The sequence below is a fragment of the Anomaloglossus baeobatrachus genome, chromosome 5, assembly GCF_048569485.1.
Source record: "Anomaloglossus baeobatrachus isolate aAnoBae1 chromosome 5, aAnoBae1.hap1, whole genome shotgun sequence".
In the NCBI taxonomy this organism is placed as follows: domain Eukaryota; kingdom Metazoa; phylum Chordata; class Amphibia; order Anura; family Aromobatidae; genus Anomaloglossus; species Anomaloglossus baeobatrachus.
The window spans coordinates 389,546,067-389,563,878 of record NC_134357.1 but is presented as its reverse complement, the minus strand read 5'-3'; the positions used below and the strand labels follow the sequence as shown (position 1 = coordinate 389,563,878).

At 47.5% G+C, this 17,812-nt stretch overlaps 1 protein-coding gene across 3 annotated transcripts in view; it reads left to right on the top strand.

The window, feature by feature from the left end:
* Positions 1 to 743: 743 nt before the first annotated feature.
* The window catches only part of FBXO47 (F-box protein 47), a 242,821-nt gene continuing 225,752 nt past the window's right edge, over positions 744 to 17,812 (top strand). For 2 of the 3 annotated variants that reach the window (XM_075347654.1, XM_075347656.1), the window contains exons 1-2: positions 794 to 880; positions 10,113 to 10,315. In XM_075347654.1, the coding sequence (XP_075203769.1) occupies positions 10,138 to 10,315 (178 nt within the window). In that variant the 5' untranslated portion in view covers positions 794 to 880; positions 10,113 to 10,137. Of the gene's footprint in view, positions 772 to 793; positions 881 to 10,112; positions 10,316 to 17,812 lie in introns of those variants that run through there. The other variant, XM_075347655.1, reaches the window with a different exon arrangement.

Here is a 17,812-nt window from a genome sequence, read left to right as displayed (position 1 = left end):
TAACGCAGCGTTCTTTTCTGCGTTTTTCCACACATCTAATGAATTGGAAAAACGCAGTGACCAAAAACGCAGCAAAAACGCTGCATCTTCGTGGTCACAATGCTGCATCTTCAAAAAGCAGCCAAGATGCAGCCAAAAAAAGATGCACAGTGTGGACAGCAAAATAGAAATAACATAGACTTTGCTGGAGGAAGGAAATTAGGTGCATCGTTTTGACCTCAAAAACGCACCAAAAGATGCCCTGTGTGAACTTAGCCTGGCTTCACATATGATGCAAAGAAAGGGCACACACTTTTATATCAGAGCAAGAGAAGAAAACAATAAGGAAACATGCCTGGTCAGGAATGAGGGGACGTGACCTGGTCTTGAAATGGATAAATTACCATCACAACCAAGTCAAAACCTGCTACAAGGCGGCTCCGCTCATGGGGCATAGTCCCATGTAGGGCTCTGCTATCTGGCCACACTACATGGTCACTGGGCCATAGCACTGAGCTGCTCAGTTTGTACCATGGCAGAATTGCTTGCCATGTCCTATAGCCTGACCCTGGCAGCCGGCGCCATGTTACCTGCTATATACCCGGTGTACAGCCCGCTGCTTTTCCAGAAGTGGCGGGTCTCATTGTCACCAGCTCTGGAGGTGACAAAAATAAGCCAATACCGCCATTGGACGTTCAGCCTGCCAATCATCTTACTTCACTATAAGCTTTGTTCCTATTGGTTCTTCACCGCGGACCCGCGTGAGACTTGGAGACTGAGCGCGAGCGCAGTGTGAGTAGAAAGCGCGGGAAATGTTTGCGTGTCCTTCCTCTTGTCTCCGCCGTCATCTTCCCGCCCTGTGATCGGCAGTGTTACACGTCCGCCATTATTGCCGTGCTGAGTATGTAGTCTGAGAGGGCGTTATTGAGCTATTACATGAATAGAAGTATTTATTGTAGGTAAAGTCTAGCTCGGCTGTCACACTCTGATGGTTCTAGAACATGTCTGGTAAATGAATTCCAATTCTATGAGGAGAAGAGACAGTGCCCACCAGTGTGCGCCCGCTAACGATACCTGAGAATGCAGTGCCCTCTCGTGGGGATGTCAGTAGTTGCCCCCATTTTCATTCCTGCCCCTGATCGCGCTTCCCCTGGTGTATGTCTTCATCACTCTCCATTTTTCTCCTACCAAAAGCAGTAACTTTATCATTTGGTTGATGGAGTTGTATGAGGTCTCTTTTTTTTGCTGAATAAACAATTTTTTATCTTCATCATGTTTGAGGTCCAGTTGCTTTCATGTTTTTTTTTCTTTATTCCTCTTTTTGTGAGGAAAAAATTACCAAAAAAGCAATTTTATATTTTTTGTGTGTTTCCGTGTAGGATCGTGCCCACGATCAGGACCTGCAGCATCCTGGATACGACAGGTCCTGACCTGCGAGGGAGAACAAAGTCATGCAGTTTTCTGACCAAAAACGCACCCGAAAAACGCACTGCGCACATGGCTATGTGGGTACGCTGCATTTTTTTCTGACCACAAAGATACAGCCTTTTTGGCCCCAAAAAACGCATGCGTTTTTGTGCGTTTTGATGCGTTTTTTTTATGGTTTTTGCTGCGGGGGACCGCAGCTGCTCATACCCATGATCCGGGCTCGGGCATTTGTGGTCTCACATTTGTGTTCTCACTGCGGACAACACTTGCGTCTCCGCAGCAAAGAATTGACATACTTGCGGCTCGGAGAGTTACACCGCAGGTCAGTTTACGCTGCAGGCAGTACACGCACATTGGGCATGGGATTTCTAGAAATCCCATCCACTGTGCTTGTACTGTACATCGGAGCATTATGGACACAACTGAAACATGCTGCATCCAAAACGCTGTGAACACTGATCATGGGCACGTACTCTAAACGCCACTTTACACACAGAGATAAATCTTTGGCAGATCTGTGGTTGCAGTGAAATCATAGACATATTGTTCCATTTGTACACCGCCACAAACCTGGCACTGATTGTCCACAATTTCACTGCAACCACAGATCTGCTAAAGGTTTATCTCTGTGTGTAAAGTGGCCTTAAAGGCCGTTTTACACACTGCGATATCGGTACCAATATCGCCAGCGTGCTTACCTGCCCCCATCGGTTGTGCGACACAGGCAAATCTCTGCCCGTGTCGCACAACATCGCCCGGACCCGTCACACGGACTTACCTTCCCTGCGACATCGCTGTGACCGGCGAACCGCCTCCCTTCTAAGGGGACAGTTCATTCAGCGTCACAGCGACGTAACAGCAGCGTCACTAAACCGCCGCTCAATAGAAGCGGAGGGGCGGAGATGAGCGGGACGAACATCCCGCCCACCTCCTTCCTTCCGCATTGTGGCCGGGAGGCAGGTAAGGAGAGCTTCCTCGTTCCTACGGTGTCACACAGAGCGATGTGTGCTGCCGCAGGAACGAGGAACAACTTCGTTACTGCTGCAGTAATGATATTTGAGAATGGACCCCCATGTCACCAATGAGCAATTTTGCACGTTTTTGCGACGATGCAAAATCGCTCATAGGTGTCACACGCAACGGCATCGCTAAAGCGACTGGATGTGCGTCACAAATTCCGTGACCCCAACGAGATCACTTGAGCGATGTAGCGTGTAAAGCCCGCTTTAGGCTATGTGCCCACGGGCGCTTGTACCTGCGGATGTACCGCAGGTACGAGCGCATGTTTCCTGCAGCTGCCCGCTGGCACCCGCAGCTATTTTTAGCTGTGGGATTCCAGCAGTATAGCTGCGGTAAACCTGCGGACTTTCATGCGAATTACCTGCGGACGTCCCGACCTCTATCTCCATAGCGGAGGGCCGGGATTTCCGCAGGTAATTCCGCAGGAATTGACATGCAGTTACGTGCGGCTGCGGGACATCCGCACCATGTTCCGGAGCCGCACTTTCCGCAGCGTGGACACAGACACTCCCCATGTCCCATAGGATAACATGGGGAGTGTCTGTACATGCTAAAACCTGCGGATTTATCTGGAAAATCCAGAAAAATCCGCAGGTTTTCCATGGCAAAATCCAGAGAAACAAGCTCCCGTGGGCACATAGCCTTAGGCCCCTTTCACACATCAGTTTTTTGCCATCAGTCGCAATCCGTCGAAATGTGAAAAAATCGGATCCAGCGCTGGATCAGTTTTTTTCTCATAGTCTTGTATTAGTGACGGATTGCGATAGATGGCCTCACGTTTCATCCATCGTGCGATGGATTCGTCGTAAAAATGTTTGGGCAACGGAACATTTTGTGTCTGCGTTGAAAAAACGGACAGCGACGGATCCGTCAGCGTCCTTTGTTTGTTATAATGGAAGCCTATGCGCGCAGGATCTGTAGCAATCCGTCAAATGACGGATTATGGCGGCGATGGATCCGTTTTTTCAACCCGAGCATGCTCAGATAAGGTGTAAAATCATTTCTGATCAGAAAAAATCTCCCCCTCTCCCTCTCTCTCCCCCTCTCTCTCCCCCTTTCTCCCCCTCCCTCCCCCCTCTCTCTCCCTCTCTCGCTTTTCCTCAGGGATGGGTAAATATAGGTTTTTAATACGAAATAACCTTTGACATAAAAAAAGTGGTTCAACGGATCCGGGTTTTTTTACAGGATCCGTCGCATCAGTTTTACCACAATCTGCGACGGATCCGTCGCATTAGTCACAAAACAGATTGTGACTGATGGCAAAAAGCTGATGTGTGAAAGAGGCCTTAGCGACGGATGGCCTGAAGTTGCATCCATCCTATGACGGATCAGTTGAAAAATGTCTCTACGGCCGACGGAAGCAATGTCTAGAGGAACATTTTTTGTCACCGTCAAATAAACGGACGGCGCTGGATCTCTCGTCATCCATAGTCTTTTAGAATTGGTGCCTATGGGCGCAGGATCCGTCCTATGGCGGAATCCAACAACGGATTCCGTATTTTTAAACAGAGCATGCTCAGATGGGATAAAACAGTGCCTGGCTGAACAAAGTCTCTCTCTATAGGTTTTTACTAGCAAATAACGTTTCACATGAAAAAAAAATTATACGACGGATCCGTTTTTTTACAAGATCCATCACATCAGTTTTCACACAATCTGCAACGGATCCGTTGCATCAGTCACAAGACAAATTGTGACTGATAGAAAAAAATTGTATGAAAGAGGCCTTAGTAGTATATTTTATTATTTCAGATACATACTCATCAACATCTTATGTCATAGTTACATAGGTTGAAAAAAGAGTGAGGTCCATCAAGTTCTACTTTTGTCCACTGTTATACATTCTTTGTCATTAAATCATCTATAACCGAAAATGCTATGTTTTTTTTTCTTCAGATCCTATCTTAATTCTGTGTAAAAACACTGAAAAAAAACTTTTTTTCTTAATGGGGTTTTCTGGGACTTGGTGTTTTTTTGGGGCTAAAAACTTACCCAAAGGTAGATTCTAACTTCCTGGCTGGTTTGCCCTGCAATGATCTGTTGTGGCTCAGAGCAGTCACAGACCGCTCCTGCCGGCAATTCTCCTGCCTCTGCCAATGGCACATCGACAGAGCAGCTTCTTCTCTTCCTCTTTGCCCTGTTGACGGCATCTCTGGTTATGTCAAAAAACAAAAAATACTTAGCCACTCCACCATCGACTGCAATTCCTGGTATAGGGAAAGGGATGCACGGATCAGAGTCCAGCTGGTCACCAGAAGAAGGAATCCAGAAAAATCCAAGAAAGATCCAGCAATCCCAAATTATAAAAAATTCCAAGACTTTATTTCACATTTTAAAATTCCATGTTTAACACTTCATTATAAGGGAAACAGGTGACGCGTTTCGGATCCAACAGATCCTAACTCATATGATATATCTCAGATATGAGTGAGGACCTGTTGGATCCGAAACCCGTCATCTGTTTCCCTTTTGATGGAGTGTTATCCATGGAATTTTAAAATGTGAAATCAAGTCTTGGAATTTTTTTTATCGTTTGGGATTGCTGGATTTTTCTGGATCTCTGCTTATGTCCTGCTGATTAACGGCCGCTGCCTAACTGGATGGCTGGTAATTAGCATGATGTCAACAGTGATCCACTGCAATATTGTAATAATGCAGTGTATTATAACACTAAACATGTTACATTATTTACTTATTTTTTACTTTTTCTGAAAAATTAGGTTATACAAACTGTATGTGAGGAAGAAGGAGAGCTGTTGGGCATCAATAAGGACACCTACCATCATTTCCAAACTCTTAAATGCTGCTGTCACAATTGACAGTGGCATCTAAGAGGGTACACTGCTGCAGTTGGAACTAGATTTGTTTGCAGACTTGGGTAACAACCGTATAACTTAGCTGGCACCCATGCTGTATAGAATCGGAAAAATTTGAGCCCTCTCTATACATGCAGTAAAGATAAATAGCAGATGTCAAAAATTGAAACCTGGGAAGAGTGGGCCCCTTGACAATGTTTGCCAGGTGCTGGTGCCGACCCTTACCTCTATCCAAGATGTCCTATTTACACATACTGACTGTAGAAGTTCTACTGCAAGTGCCCACTATATTGCCTCTGCCCACTGTGCTCTTAGGCTATGTGCGCACGGTGCGTTTTTCGCTTCGTTTTTGCGCGTTTTTGATCAAAAAATGGCATGACTTTGCTTCCCTAGCAAAGTGTATGAGTTTTCATTTTTGCTGTCCGCAAAGTGCTTTTTTTTTTTAGCTGCGCTTTTGTGGTAAAAAAAAAAAGCAACATGTCAATTCTTTTCTGCGTTTTTCCACTCATGCAATGCATTGGAAAAACGCAGCAAAATGCAGTGAACAAAAACGCAGCAAAACGCAGCCAAAAACGTGGTAAAAACGCATGTGTTTTTTCTGCTGCGTTTTTGCCACAGCTGCGTTTTTGTGCGTTTTTTTTATGGCCAAAAACGCTGCATCTTTGTGGTCACAGAAAAAGGCCATGTGCGCACGTTGCGTTCAGTAACTTGCAGAAATGAACGCATCGTCTGGTAGAATTTGTCATTGTCAAATTTGGTTTTGACCACATAAACGCAGGAAATACGCAAGCTTTTTTATAGCGTTTTTGCCGTGTTTTGACTGTGTTTTACATGCAGTTTCAGTGCTTAAATTGGGAGGCGTTTTCAACACAAATACACAACTAAATAAAGTTTGCACATTCAAACAGTAGGAAAAAATTGGAAATTTTTTTTTAATAATCTTTAAATCGTATACTATAATGATAATTTACCAAAAATTATTAAAGCAATTGAATAATTATGATCAAAGTAAAGTAAAAGTATTGTTTCACTAATTTTTTTAATGTCGGAATGGATGTGAGGGCAATTAGAAACTGCTTGCCCTCACTATAATGCCAAAAATACTTTGTTTAATTTTGTCGAAAAAGCAAGCGTTAAGCATCAAAAAGCATGAAAAACGCTAGAATTTTCTTTTAGGATGCGTTTTGATAATTCTCATTGACTTCAATGTTAGCAAAATGCTGCCAAAATGGCAAAAACAATTGACATGTTGCTTCTTCAAACGCAGAGATTTTGACAAATTTTTGTCAACAAAAACGCAACGTTTTTAAATGCATCGTGCGCACAAGAAAGGCCTATTTCCCATAGACTTTGCTTGGAAATCAAGATGCATGGAATTTTGCATTAAAACGCTGTAGCTCAAAACGCTGCGGAAACGCCTAAAAAACGCAATGTGCGCACATAGCCTTATAGTACTTTTGGCACAGGTGCAATAACTGCTCAAAATGACAGTTGTAGTTCCTTTTTCTTTTTTTTTTCTTATCAGAATACTTGTACAAAATGGGGAGATCTCAAAAACCCCTTGGAAGTGTTGGCACTTACTGAAGTTTTCTTGTGCGTAACACCAAGATCTTTGGTGCTGTAAAGGTACTGTCACACTTAGCGACGCTCCAGCGATCCCACCAGCGATCTGACCTGGCAGGGATCGCTGGAGCGTCGCTACATGGTTGCTGGTGAGCTGTCAAACAGATCTCCACAGCGATCAGAGATCATCCACCAGCGACCCGTGTAACGACGTTGTGCTTCGTAACCATGGTACACATCGGGTTACTAAGCAAAGTGCTTTGCTTATAGTTACCCGATGTGTACCTTGGCTACGTGGGCAGGGAGCAGAGAGCCGGCTTCTAGAAGCTGCGGACGCTGATAACCAAGGTAAATATCGGGTAAGCAAGCAAAGCCTTTGCTTGGTTACCCGATGTGTACCTTGGTTACCAGTGTCCGCAGAAGCCGGCTCCCTGCTCCCTGCACATTCAGATCGTTGCTCTCTCGCTGTCAAACACAGAGATGTGTGCTTCACAGCGGGAGAGCAACGACCAAAAAATGGTCCAGGACATTCAGCAACGACCGGTGACCTCACAGCAGGGGCCAGGTCATTGCTGGATGTCACACACAGCGACATCGCTAGAAACATCGCTGTTGCGTCACAAAAACCGTGACTCAGCAGCGATGTCGCTTAGTGAGATGTGGCCTTAACACACATTCAGGTGACAAGAGATAGGGCATGATAAAGGAAAAAAATGTTCTATCTCACTTGAGGCGCCACATTCATTAGCTATAGCTGTCTGGAAAACCAACTTAAAAAATTAACATAAACACAAAAAAAACAATTCACATCTGCATTAAAGTACTTTGCTTTGTCTAGCTACATACAGTCTAATGTCAGTTTTTTAATTATGTGTCTAAGGCTGGAGTCACACTTGCATGTGACTCGCATGAAAATCACATCACTTCGCATGGCACTGCCTAGTTCGGGGTGATGCGGCGCGATCCTCGCGCAAATCACACTCAAGTGGGACTCTAGTCTAAAGGCCGCTTTACACGCTGCGATATCGTTACCGATATCGCTAGCGTGCGTACCCGCCCCCATCGGTTGTGCGACACAGGCATATCGCTGCCCGTGGCGCACAACATCGCGCGGACCCGTTACACTACTTACCTGCCTAGCGACGTCGCCGTGACCGACAAACCGCCTTCTTTCTAAGGGGGCGGTTCGTTTGGCGTCACAGCGACGTCACTAAGCGGCTGCCCAATCAAAGCGGAGGGGCGGAGATGAGCGGGCGGAACATCCCACCCACCTCCTCCCTTCCTCATTGCTGGCGGGACGCAGGTAAGGAGAGGTTCCTCGTTCATACGGTGTCACACATAGCAATGTGTGCTGCCGCAGGAACAACGAACAACATCGTTACTGTAGCAGCAACGATAATTGAGATTGGGGGGGGATGTCACCGATTAGCAATTTTGAACGTTTTTGCAACGATTCAAAATCGCTAATAGGTGTCACACGCAACGACATCGCTAACGCTGTTTGTTATAAATGACTTAGTGACTAAATGTAGAACTGGTGGAGGAAGGTTGAACTAGATGGACCTAGGTCTTTTTTCAACCTAAGTAACTATGTAACTATGTAACTATGTAACGCGGCCGGATGTGCGTCACAAAATCCGTGACCCCAATGACATCGCTTTAGCAATGTCGTAGCGTGTAAAGCCACCTTAAGGCTGGGTTTTACTCCGCAGCTGTTAGGCTATGTTCACACACTGCGTTTTTTACCTGCGTTTTTGGTCCGTTTTTGCTGCAGAAATTTCTTGAGAAATTCTTGTAACCTTTCTGCAGACATTCCCCAGCAAAACCTATGGGAAAAAAAATTAGCTGTGCACACACTGCGTTTTTTTCTTAAGAAAATTCTTTCAGTAGATTTTCTTAAGAAAAAGAATGAGCATGTCACTTCTTTTCTGCAGCTAGCTGCGTTAGTTACCATAGATAATGGCACAATAACGCAGGGAGCAACCAGCGGTAAAAACGCACCAAAAACGCACCGAAAACGCAGGTGCGTTTTTGGTGCGTTTATTAACGCAGGTGCACTAATCCTTCACTCTTAAGAAATTTCTTAAGAAAATCATTTTTCTAGTGTGAACATTGCCTTAATCTTTACAGGACCATTTACAGTTTTGCATCTTACATAATTTTAATGTATCCCTAAAAATCGTATGCGATTTTGATGGTCCATATTGCATACGATTATTTTTTTTTGTTTCTTGCACTGAACTGATTTTGGAGTCAAATCGCAGTCTGCTTTAATTTTTTTTCTCATGCCGAATACAGCTGGGGAACAAGAAACGCAGATCTGCACTGCCTCTTTGAATAACATTGGTCTGAATACAGTCCTTTTTTTTTTTACCAGATTGCACTTATCCGATTTATACGCTTGTATGAGCGAGCCCTAACTCGGTCACTTTGGTGCTGTTCATGTTAATTTGCAAATTTTTGCCTGTTGCATTATTTTTGTTGTATTACATTGGCATGTGTGTAACAAATATAAAAACAAAACGTTGATGGGATATTGGACTGACAGAGACCATTAGGTTTGATTACATCCTCTTGGTGTTCTATCTACCCAACCCTTCTCCTACCCATTTGTGTCAATGTCTTGTTTAGGCTGGAATCACACTTGCGAGTGTAAAATCGGTTAGATTCTCATGCCAGAAAGTAGGACGATTTCTTCTCACATTTCATCAGTATGCCATCAGTGTGCAATCAGTTTTTACCCTCAGCAGCTGCTATTCATGTACGGTTATGTACAGGAGCATTTACAGTGTTCTCTGCTACATGATAGAAATGTATTGAGAAAAACGGATGTCACTAGGATGGTCTGTGTGCCGTCCGTATGACGTCCGTTTTTTTTCATGCACCCATAGACTTGCATTGAAGAGTCTTGCGCGAGAAACTCACCAAAACGCAGCATGCTGCGATTTTTTTTTTTTCTCAGTCCGATTTGGACTGAGAAAAAAATAGCAGATGGGAGCTGCCTCATTGATTAACATTGGTCCGAGTGCAATGCGAGAATTTCTCGCATTGCACTCGTGCGAGTTAATCACAAGTGTGACTCCAGCCTTAGTATGTTTTTTAGTTGATATATCTTTGGACATACGGAAAGATATCATTTGTTTATAAGCTACTTTTGACTCAATCCATATGTATATAGGCTATGTTTTTCTTATTTTCTCTATGTAATAAAACTTTAATAAACTTTAGTTAAAAAAAAAAGTTGATGGGGAAAAAAACATTCACACAAAATCTCCTATGCTAACCTGATGTTTTTATGTCTTTCAGAGTCATTGTGTTAAAACCAGTACCAATGGCAGTCTCCTCCAGTGGCTCTATTACTGCTATTCCTAACCTGAAGTTTAAAAGAAGTAACCGGCGCCTTGCAGCACCCATAGCTGAGGGCACAGATACTGCGGATGCATCAACTTTGGGTCATTTCAGAGTTTTACCTATAGAGATTTTTCATATTTTATTACAGTATCTATCAGGTGACAAACATAGTGATACTCTAATGTAATATTTAATGTTCTGTTAAATAATTTGTTGGTTCAGAAATTTGAAAATATTATCTGGGGTCCCTGTTTTTTTTTCTTCTTAAAGAGAACCTGTCACCAGTTTTTTTCCCTATTAAACCAAAAATATCACCTTCTGTAGCTCCTGGGCTGCATTCTAGGAAGGTGCACTTTGTTGCTGGCCCCCCTTGAAAACCCTTATAAGAACGTTATAAAATCTCACCATTTCCTATGCAAATGAGTTTGGTTGGCCAGATGGGCGGGCTCTAATTCGGCTCCTGTCCACCCTCCTGCCGCTGTTCGCAGTCCCCCAGTCATGATTTACATGGATGATGCTGACCCACGCAGCTGGAGTCTCGCGTAGGCGCATTTTGCTGTGCCCCAAGTTTCCCTCGCGCGAGCGTCGGTGAAGTAGTTGCGCACGCGCGAGATTATGCAGCCCAGGAGCTGCAGAAGGTGATATTTTTGGTTTAATAGGGAAAAAACTGGTGACAGGTTCCCTTTAAAGAGTAACCGTCACAGAGTAACATTGAATAGTACACATGGAAACAAGCAACTGTGTAATATGTTTTATTTTGCAAATCAGTTTCTTAGTTTCTTTCTCCTGGACTGATCTTTCTTTTTTTAAATTCTTAATTCATTGCTAAAATCTTTCTGTATTGAATGAAGACATATTATTACATTACTGAGGCACCCAGGCTTCAGAAGGAGGACAAAGATGGCCGAAAGAGGAGGCGCCGGTACCAGAGAACGGCGACACCCATCCGACCAGTCTGCACCGCAATGCCCATTAGGTGAGTATTATAAAGTGATTTTTACATTCTACACAGCGGCCTGGGCTCTTATATACAGCTTGTTAGAATGCTGTATATAAGGGCCCACTGGTGGTGGCTGCAGTTTATAGTCGCCAAATTTGCTGACAGGTTCCCTTTAACAGTTGCAACTGCCATCTCCTATCTCAGTAATGTAATCATCTTTCTTCACTGAATACAGATTTCACCTGTGAATTTAGAATTTTGAACATGAAAGATGAGGAGAAAGAAACAGATTTCTCTGATAAAATAGATTACAAAGTTGCTCATTTGCATTTGTACTATTGACTTATGATATAAAATTTAAAGGGAACCTGTCACCAGGTTTTCCCCATATAAAGTTACAGCCAGCACATGTAAGCCCTTCTAGAATGCTGTAACAATGTCTCCCAATCCAAAGACAAAAAAATAGCTTTTATTATTAGTGATGGGAAGACTCGCAGATATCCAGAATTGGTGGGTCCAATCAAGTTTAACCCCTTCACACGACCGGATGATTTTTCGCTTTCCGTTTTTTTTTTTCCCGCCATTATTCTTCTGAGGGACGTAACTTTTTTATTTTTCAGTCAATATGGTCATGTGAGGGCTTTTTTGCGGAACGAGCTGTACTTTTAAATGAAACCATAAGTTTTACCTTATAGTGTACTGGAAAACGGCAAAAAAAATCCAAATGCAGAAAAATTGCAAAAAGAAGGGAATTTTGTTTACTTACCGTAAATTCCTTTTCTTCTAGCTCCTATTGGGAGACCCAGACAATTGGGTGTATAGCTTCTGCCTCCGGAGGCCACACAAAGTATTACACTTTAAAAAGTGTAACCCCTCCCCTCTGCCTATACACCCTCCCGTGCATCACGGGCTCCTCAGTTTTGGTGCAAAAGCAGGAAGGAGGAAACTTATAAATTGGTCTAAGGTAAATTTAATCCGAAGGATGTTCGGAGAACTGAAAACCATGAACCAAAGGAACAATTCAACATGAACAACATGTGTACACAAAAGAGCAAACAGCCCGAAGGAAAAAAGAGGCGGGTGCTGGGTCTCCCAATAGGAGCTAGAAGAAAAGGAATTTACGGTAAGTAAACAAAATTCCCTTCTTCTTTGTCGCTCCATTGGGAGACCCAGACAATTGGGACGTCCAAAAGCAGTCCCTGGGTGGGTAAAAGAATACCTCAATAACAGAGAGCCGAAAAACGACCCCTTCCTACAGGTGGGCAACCGCCGCCTGAAGGACTCGCCTACCTAGACTGGCATCTGCCGAAGCATAGGTATGCACCTGATAGTGTTTTGTGAAGGTGTGCAGACTAGACCAGGTAGCTGCCTGACACACCTGCTGAGCCGTAGCCCGGTGTCGCAATGCCCAGGACGCACCCACGGCTCTGGTAGAATGGGCTTTCAGCCCCGAAGGAAGAGGAAGCCCCGAAGAACGGTAGGCTTCAAGAATCGGTTCCTTGATCCACCGAGCCAAAGTTGACTTGGAAGCCTGCAAACCCTTATGCTGGCCAGCGACCAGGACAAAGAGCGCATCTGAACGGCGCAGGGGCGCCGTGCGAGACACGTAGAGCCGGAGTACTCTCACTAGATCTAATGAATGCAAATCCTTTTCACACTGGTGAACTGGATGAGGGCAAAATGACGGTAAGGAGATATCCTGATTGAGATGAAAAGGAGATACCACCTTAGGGAGAAACTCCGGGATAGGACGCAGAACCACCTTATCCTGGTGAAAAACCAGGAAAGGGGATTTGCATGACAGCGCTGCAAGCTCCGACACTCTTCGGAGTGAGGTAATTGCCACAAGAAAAGCCACCTTCTGCGAAAGACGTGATAAAGAAACATCCCTCAGCGGCTCGAAAGGTGGTTTTTGAAGAGCCATTAACACCCTGTTAAGGTCCCAGGGTTCCAGCGGACGCTTGTAGGGTGGAACTATATGGCAAACTCCCTGCAGGAACGTGCGGACCTGCGGAAGCCTTGCCAGGCGCTTTTGAAAAAATACTGAGAGCGCCGATACTTGTCCCTTGAGAGAGCCGAGTGACAAACCCTTGTCCATTCCGGATTGAAGGAATGAAAGAAAAATGGGTAAGGCAAAAGGCCAGGGAGTAAAACCCTTATCAGAGCACCAGGACAAGAAGATCCGCCACGACCTGTAATAGATCTTGGCGGACGTTGGTTTCCTGGCCTGTCTCATCGTGGCAATGACATCCTGCGATAAACCCGACGACGCTAGGAGCCAGGACTCAATGGCCACACAGTCAGGTTGAGGGCCGCAGAATTCAGATGGAAAAACGGGCCTTGTGACAGCAGGTCTGTGCGGTCTGGAAGCGCCCACGGCTGACCCACCGTGAGATGCCACAGATCCGGGTACCACGACCGCCTCGGCCAATCTGGAGCGACGAGAATGGCGCGACGACAGTCGGATCTGATCTTGCGTAACACTCTGGGCAACATCGCCAGAGGAGGAAACACATAAGGGAGTCGAAACTGCGACCAATCCTGAACTAATGCGTCCGCCGCCAAAGCTCTGTGATCTTGAGACCGTGCCATGAAAGCCGGGACCTTGTTGTTGTGCCGTGACGCCATGAGATCGACGTCCGGCGTTCCCCAGCGGCGACAGATCTCTCGAAACACGTCTGGGTGAAGAGACCATTCCCCCGCATCCATGCCCTGACGACTGAGAAAGTCTGCTTCCCAGTTTTCTACGCCCGGGATGTGAACTGCGGAGATGGTGGAGGCTGTGGCCTCCGCCCACAGCAGAATCCGCCGGACTTCCTGGAAGGCTTGACGGCTGCGCGTGCCGCCCTGGTGGTTGATGTACGCGACCGCCGTGGCGTTGTCCGACTGTATGCGGATCTGCCTGCCCTCCAGCCACCGATGGAACGCCTTTAGGGCTAGATACACTGCCCTTATCTCCAGAACATTGATCTGAAGGGAAGACTCTATCGGAGTTCAGGTTCACTGAGCCCTGTGGTGGAGAAAAACCGCTCCCCACCCTGACAGGCTCGCGTCCGTCGTGACCACAGCCCAGGATGGGGGCAGGAAGGATTTTCCCTGCGATAGAGAAGTGGGAAGAAGCCACCACTGAAGAGAGGTTTTGGCTGCAAGGGAAAGAGAGACGTTCCTGTCGAGGGACGCCGACCTCCTGTCCCATTTGCGGAGAATGTCCCATTGGAGTGGGCGCAGATGAAACTGCGCGAAGGGCACTGCCTCCATTGCTGCCACCATCTTCCCCAGGAAGTGCATGAGGCGCCTCAAGGGATGTGACTGGCCCCGAAGAAGAGATTGCACCCCTGTCTGCAGCGAAAGCTGTTTGTCCAGCGGTAGCTTGACTACCGCTGAGAGAGTATGAAACTCCATCCCGAGGTAAGTCAGTGATTGGGTCGGTGTCAACTTGGACTTTGGGAAGTTGATGATCCACCCGAACCGCTGGAGAGTCTCCAGAGCGACGGTCAGGCTGTGTTGACACGCCACCCGGGAGGGTGCCCTGACTAGGAGATCGTCTAAGTAAGGGATCACCGAGTGGCCCTGAGAGTGTAGGACCGCCACAACGGATGCCATGACCTTGGTGAAGACCCGTGGGGCTGTCGCCAGGCCGAAAGGCAGTGCCACGAACTGAAGGTGTTCGTCCCCGATGGCGAAACGCAGGAAGCGTTGATGCTCGGGTGCGATCGGCACATGGAGATAAGCATCCTTGATGTCGATTGATGCTAGGAAGTCTCCTTGTGACATCGAAGCGATGACCGAGCGGAGAGATTCCATCCGAAACCTTCTGGTGCTCACATGCCTGTTGAGCAGTTTGAGGTCCAGAACGGGACGGAATGATCCGTCCTTCTTTGGCACCACGAACAAGTTGGAGTAGAAGCCGTGACCATGTTCCTGAGGGGGAACGGGAATCACCACTCCTTCTGACTTCAGAACGCCCACAGCCTAGAAAAGTGCGCCGGCCCGAGATGGGGGAGGAGATGTTCTGAAGAAACGAGTCGGAGGACGAGAGCTGAACTCTATCCTGTAACCGTGAGACAGAATGTCTCTCACCCATCGGTCTTGGACATGTGGCCACCAGGCGTCGCAAAAGCGGGAGAGCCTGCCACCGACCGAGGATGCGGTTCGGGGAGGCCGAAAGTCATGAGAGGGCCGCCTTGGAGGCAGTGCCTCCGGCGTTTTTTTGGGGGCGTGACTTAGACCGCCACGCATAAGAGTTCCTCTGGCCCTTCTCTGGCCTGTTGGACGAGGAGGATTGGGACTTGGCTGAGGGCCGAAAGGACCGAAACCTCGGTTGTATTTTCCGTTGCTGAGGTCTCTTTGGTTTGGACTGGGGTAAGGACGAGTCCTTTCCCTTGGATTCCTTAATAATTTCATCCAATCGTTTGCCAAACAATCGGTCGCCAGAAAACGGCAAACCGGTTAAGAACTTCTTGGAAGCAGAGTGCTGTACGGCTAGCAGAGTCCAGGACGGCGTTCATGGCGTAGGACGAAAAAGCCGACGCCTGAGAAGTCAAAGACGCAACTTGCGGAGCAGAGGTACGTGTGACCGCATTAATCTCAGACAGACAAGCTGAGATAGCTTGGAGTGCCCGCACGGCTGCAAAGGCCGGGGCAAAAGACGCGCCTGTGGCTTCATAGATGGATTTCACCAGGAGCTCTATCTGCCTGTCAGTGGCATCCTTGAGCGATGAGCCATCTGCAACTGATACTACAGATCTAGCCGCCAGTCTAGAGACTGGAGGATCCACCTTGGGACATTGAGCCCAACCCTTAACTACGTCAGAGGGGAAGGGGTAACGTGTGTCATTAAGGCGCTTAGTAAAGCGCTTGTCCGGAAATGCTCTGTGCTTCTGGACAGCATCTCTGAAGTTAGAGTGATCGAAAAACGCACTCCGTGTACGTTTGGGAAACCTAAACTGGTGTTTCTCCTGCTGCGAAGCCGACTCCTCTATAGGTGGAGTTGGGGGAGAAAGATCTAGCACCTGGTTGATGGACGCTATAAGGTCATTTACTATGGCGTCCCCTTCAGGTGTATCAAGATTGAGAGCAACGTCAGGGTCAGAGCCCTGAGCTGCGACGTCCGCCTCATCCTCCAGAGAGTCCTCAAGCTGAGACCCTGAGCAGCATGAGGAAGTCAGGGAAGATTCCCAGCGAGCCCGCTTAGCCGGTCTGGGACTGTGGTCCGTGCCGGAGTCCTCCACGTGAGACCTAGGGGCCACCCCGGGAGCACGCTGCGGCGCAGACCGAGAGGGGCCTGGAGGCGATGATCCAACAGTGCCCGGGGCCTGTGTAAGGACCGGTCTGGACTGCAAGGCTTCTAGTAGCTTGGCAGACCATTTGTCCATAGACTGAGCCATGGATTGTGAAAGCGACTCAGAGCGTTTCTCAGCAAAAACTGCAAACTCTGTCCCTGCCGCCTGGACAGGGGAAGCAGGAGGGTCTGCCTGAGCCGAGGGGCCCACTAGTGCCCGAGGCTCCGGCTGAGCAAGTGCAACAGGGGTCGAGCATTGCTCACAGTGAGGGTAGGTGGAACCTGCAGGTAACATAGCCGCACAAGAGGTACAGGTTGCAAAAAAAACCCTTTGCCTTAGCGCCCTTGCTCCTTGTGGACGACATGCTGTTGTCTCCTAGGAGAGTGATCACTGAGGGTATATAGCCAAAAGCAAAACAACCCGGCCGAACAGAGAAAATATATACAAATATATATATATGTATATATATATATATACTCCGGCACCCTAGGGGGACCAGCACCGGGTGACCGGTGTGGCTTACCGACCGCCCAAAGCGGTGTGTATCCACCAGATTCCCTGCCTTAGGTCTCCCAGAGCTGCAGAGCTCGTTCTTGAAATCCTCCACCGGCAGAATGTGTGTAAAAATGGCTGCCGGAGCTCTCAGGGGAGGAGGGAGCCGTGGGCGGCGACTAGTAAAGTGCGGGAATCTGGTGCCCCACAGTGATCAGTGAGGGGGGGGAGGAAACCTAAAGTATGCTCCAGCCCTCACTGCCGACGTCAGGTCGACCGTCCCGCCCTTACCCCTGACTGGCAGGCCCGGGGGCGGGAGTTATGGTACTAGGCCGCAATGAAGCCGGGGACTAAATTTAATAGCGCGGCCGACAAACAGGCGCGGTCGGCGCGGAAGTCCCGGTCGTCACAAAACCAGCAGCTGCTGCAGCGTCTGTGAAACAAGCACTCCATGCACCGTCCCCATGGGGACACAGAGTACCTTTAGATGCAGGGCCCTGTCCCTGATGATACAAAGTCTCCTGTCCGGCAGATTCCCACAGGGCTGCGGAGGGAGCCCGGTCCCAGTGAATGGATGACCGGTTAGGATCCCACTTCTCCCAGAGCCTCTAAGGGATGGTGAAGGAAAACGGCATGTGGCTCCAGCCTCTGTACCCGCAATGGGTACCTCAACCTTAACAGCACCGCCGACTTAGTGGGGTGAGAAGGGAGCATGCCGGGGGCCCTGTGGGGGCCCTCTTTTCTTCCAACCGATAAAATCAGCAGCTGCTGCTGACTAAAATGGGAGCATGAGTGGATGTGTGCCTCCTTCCACACAAAGCATAAAACTGAGGAGCCCGTGATGCACGGGAGGGTGTATAGGCAGAGGGGAGGGGTTACACTTTTTAAAGTGTAATACTTTGTGTGGCCTCCGGAGGCAGAAGCTATACACCCAATTGTCT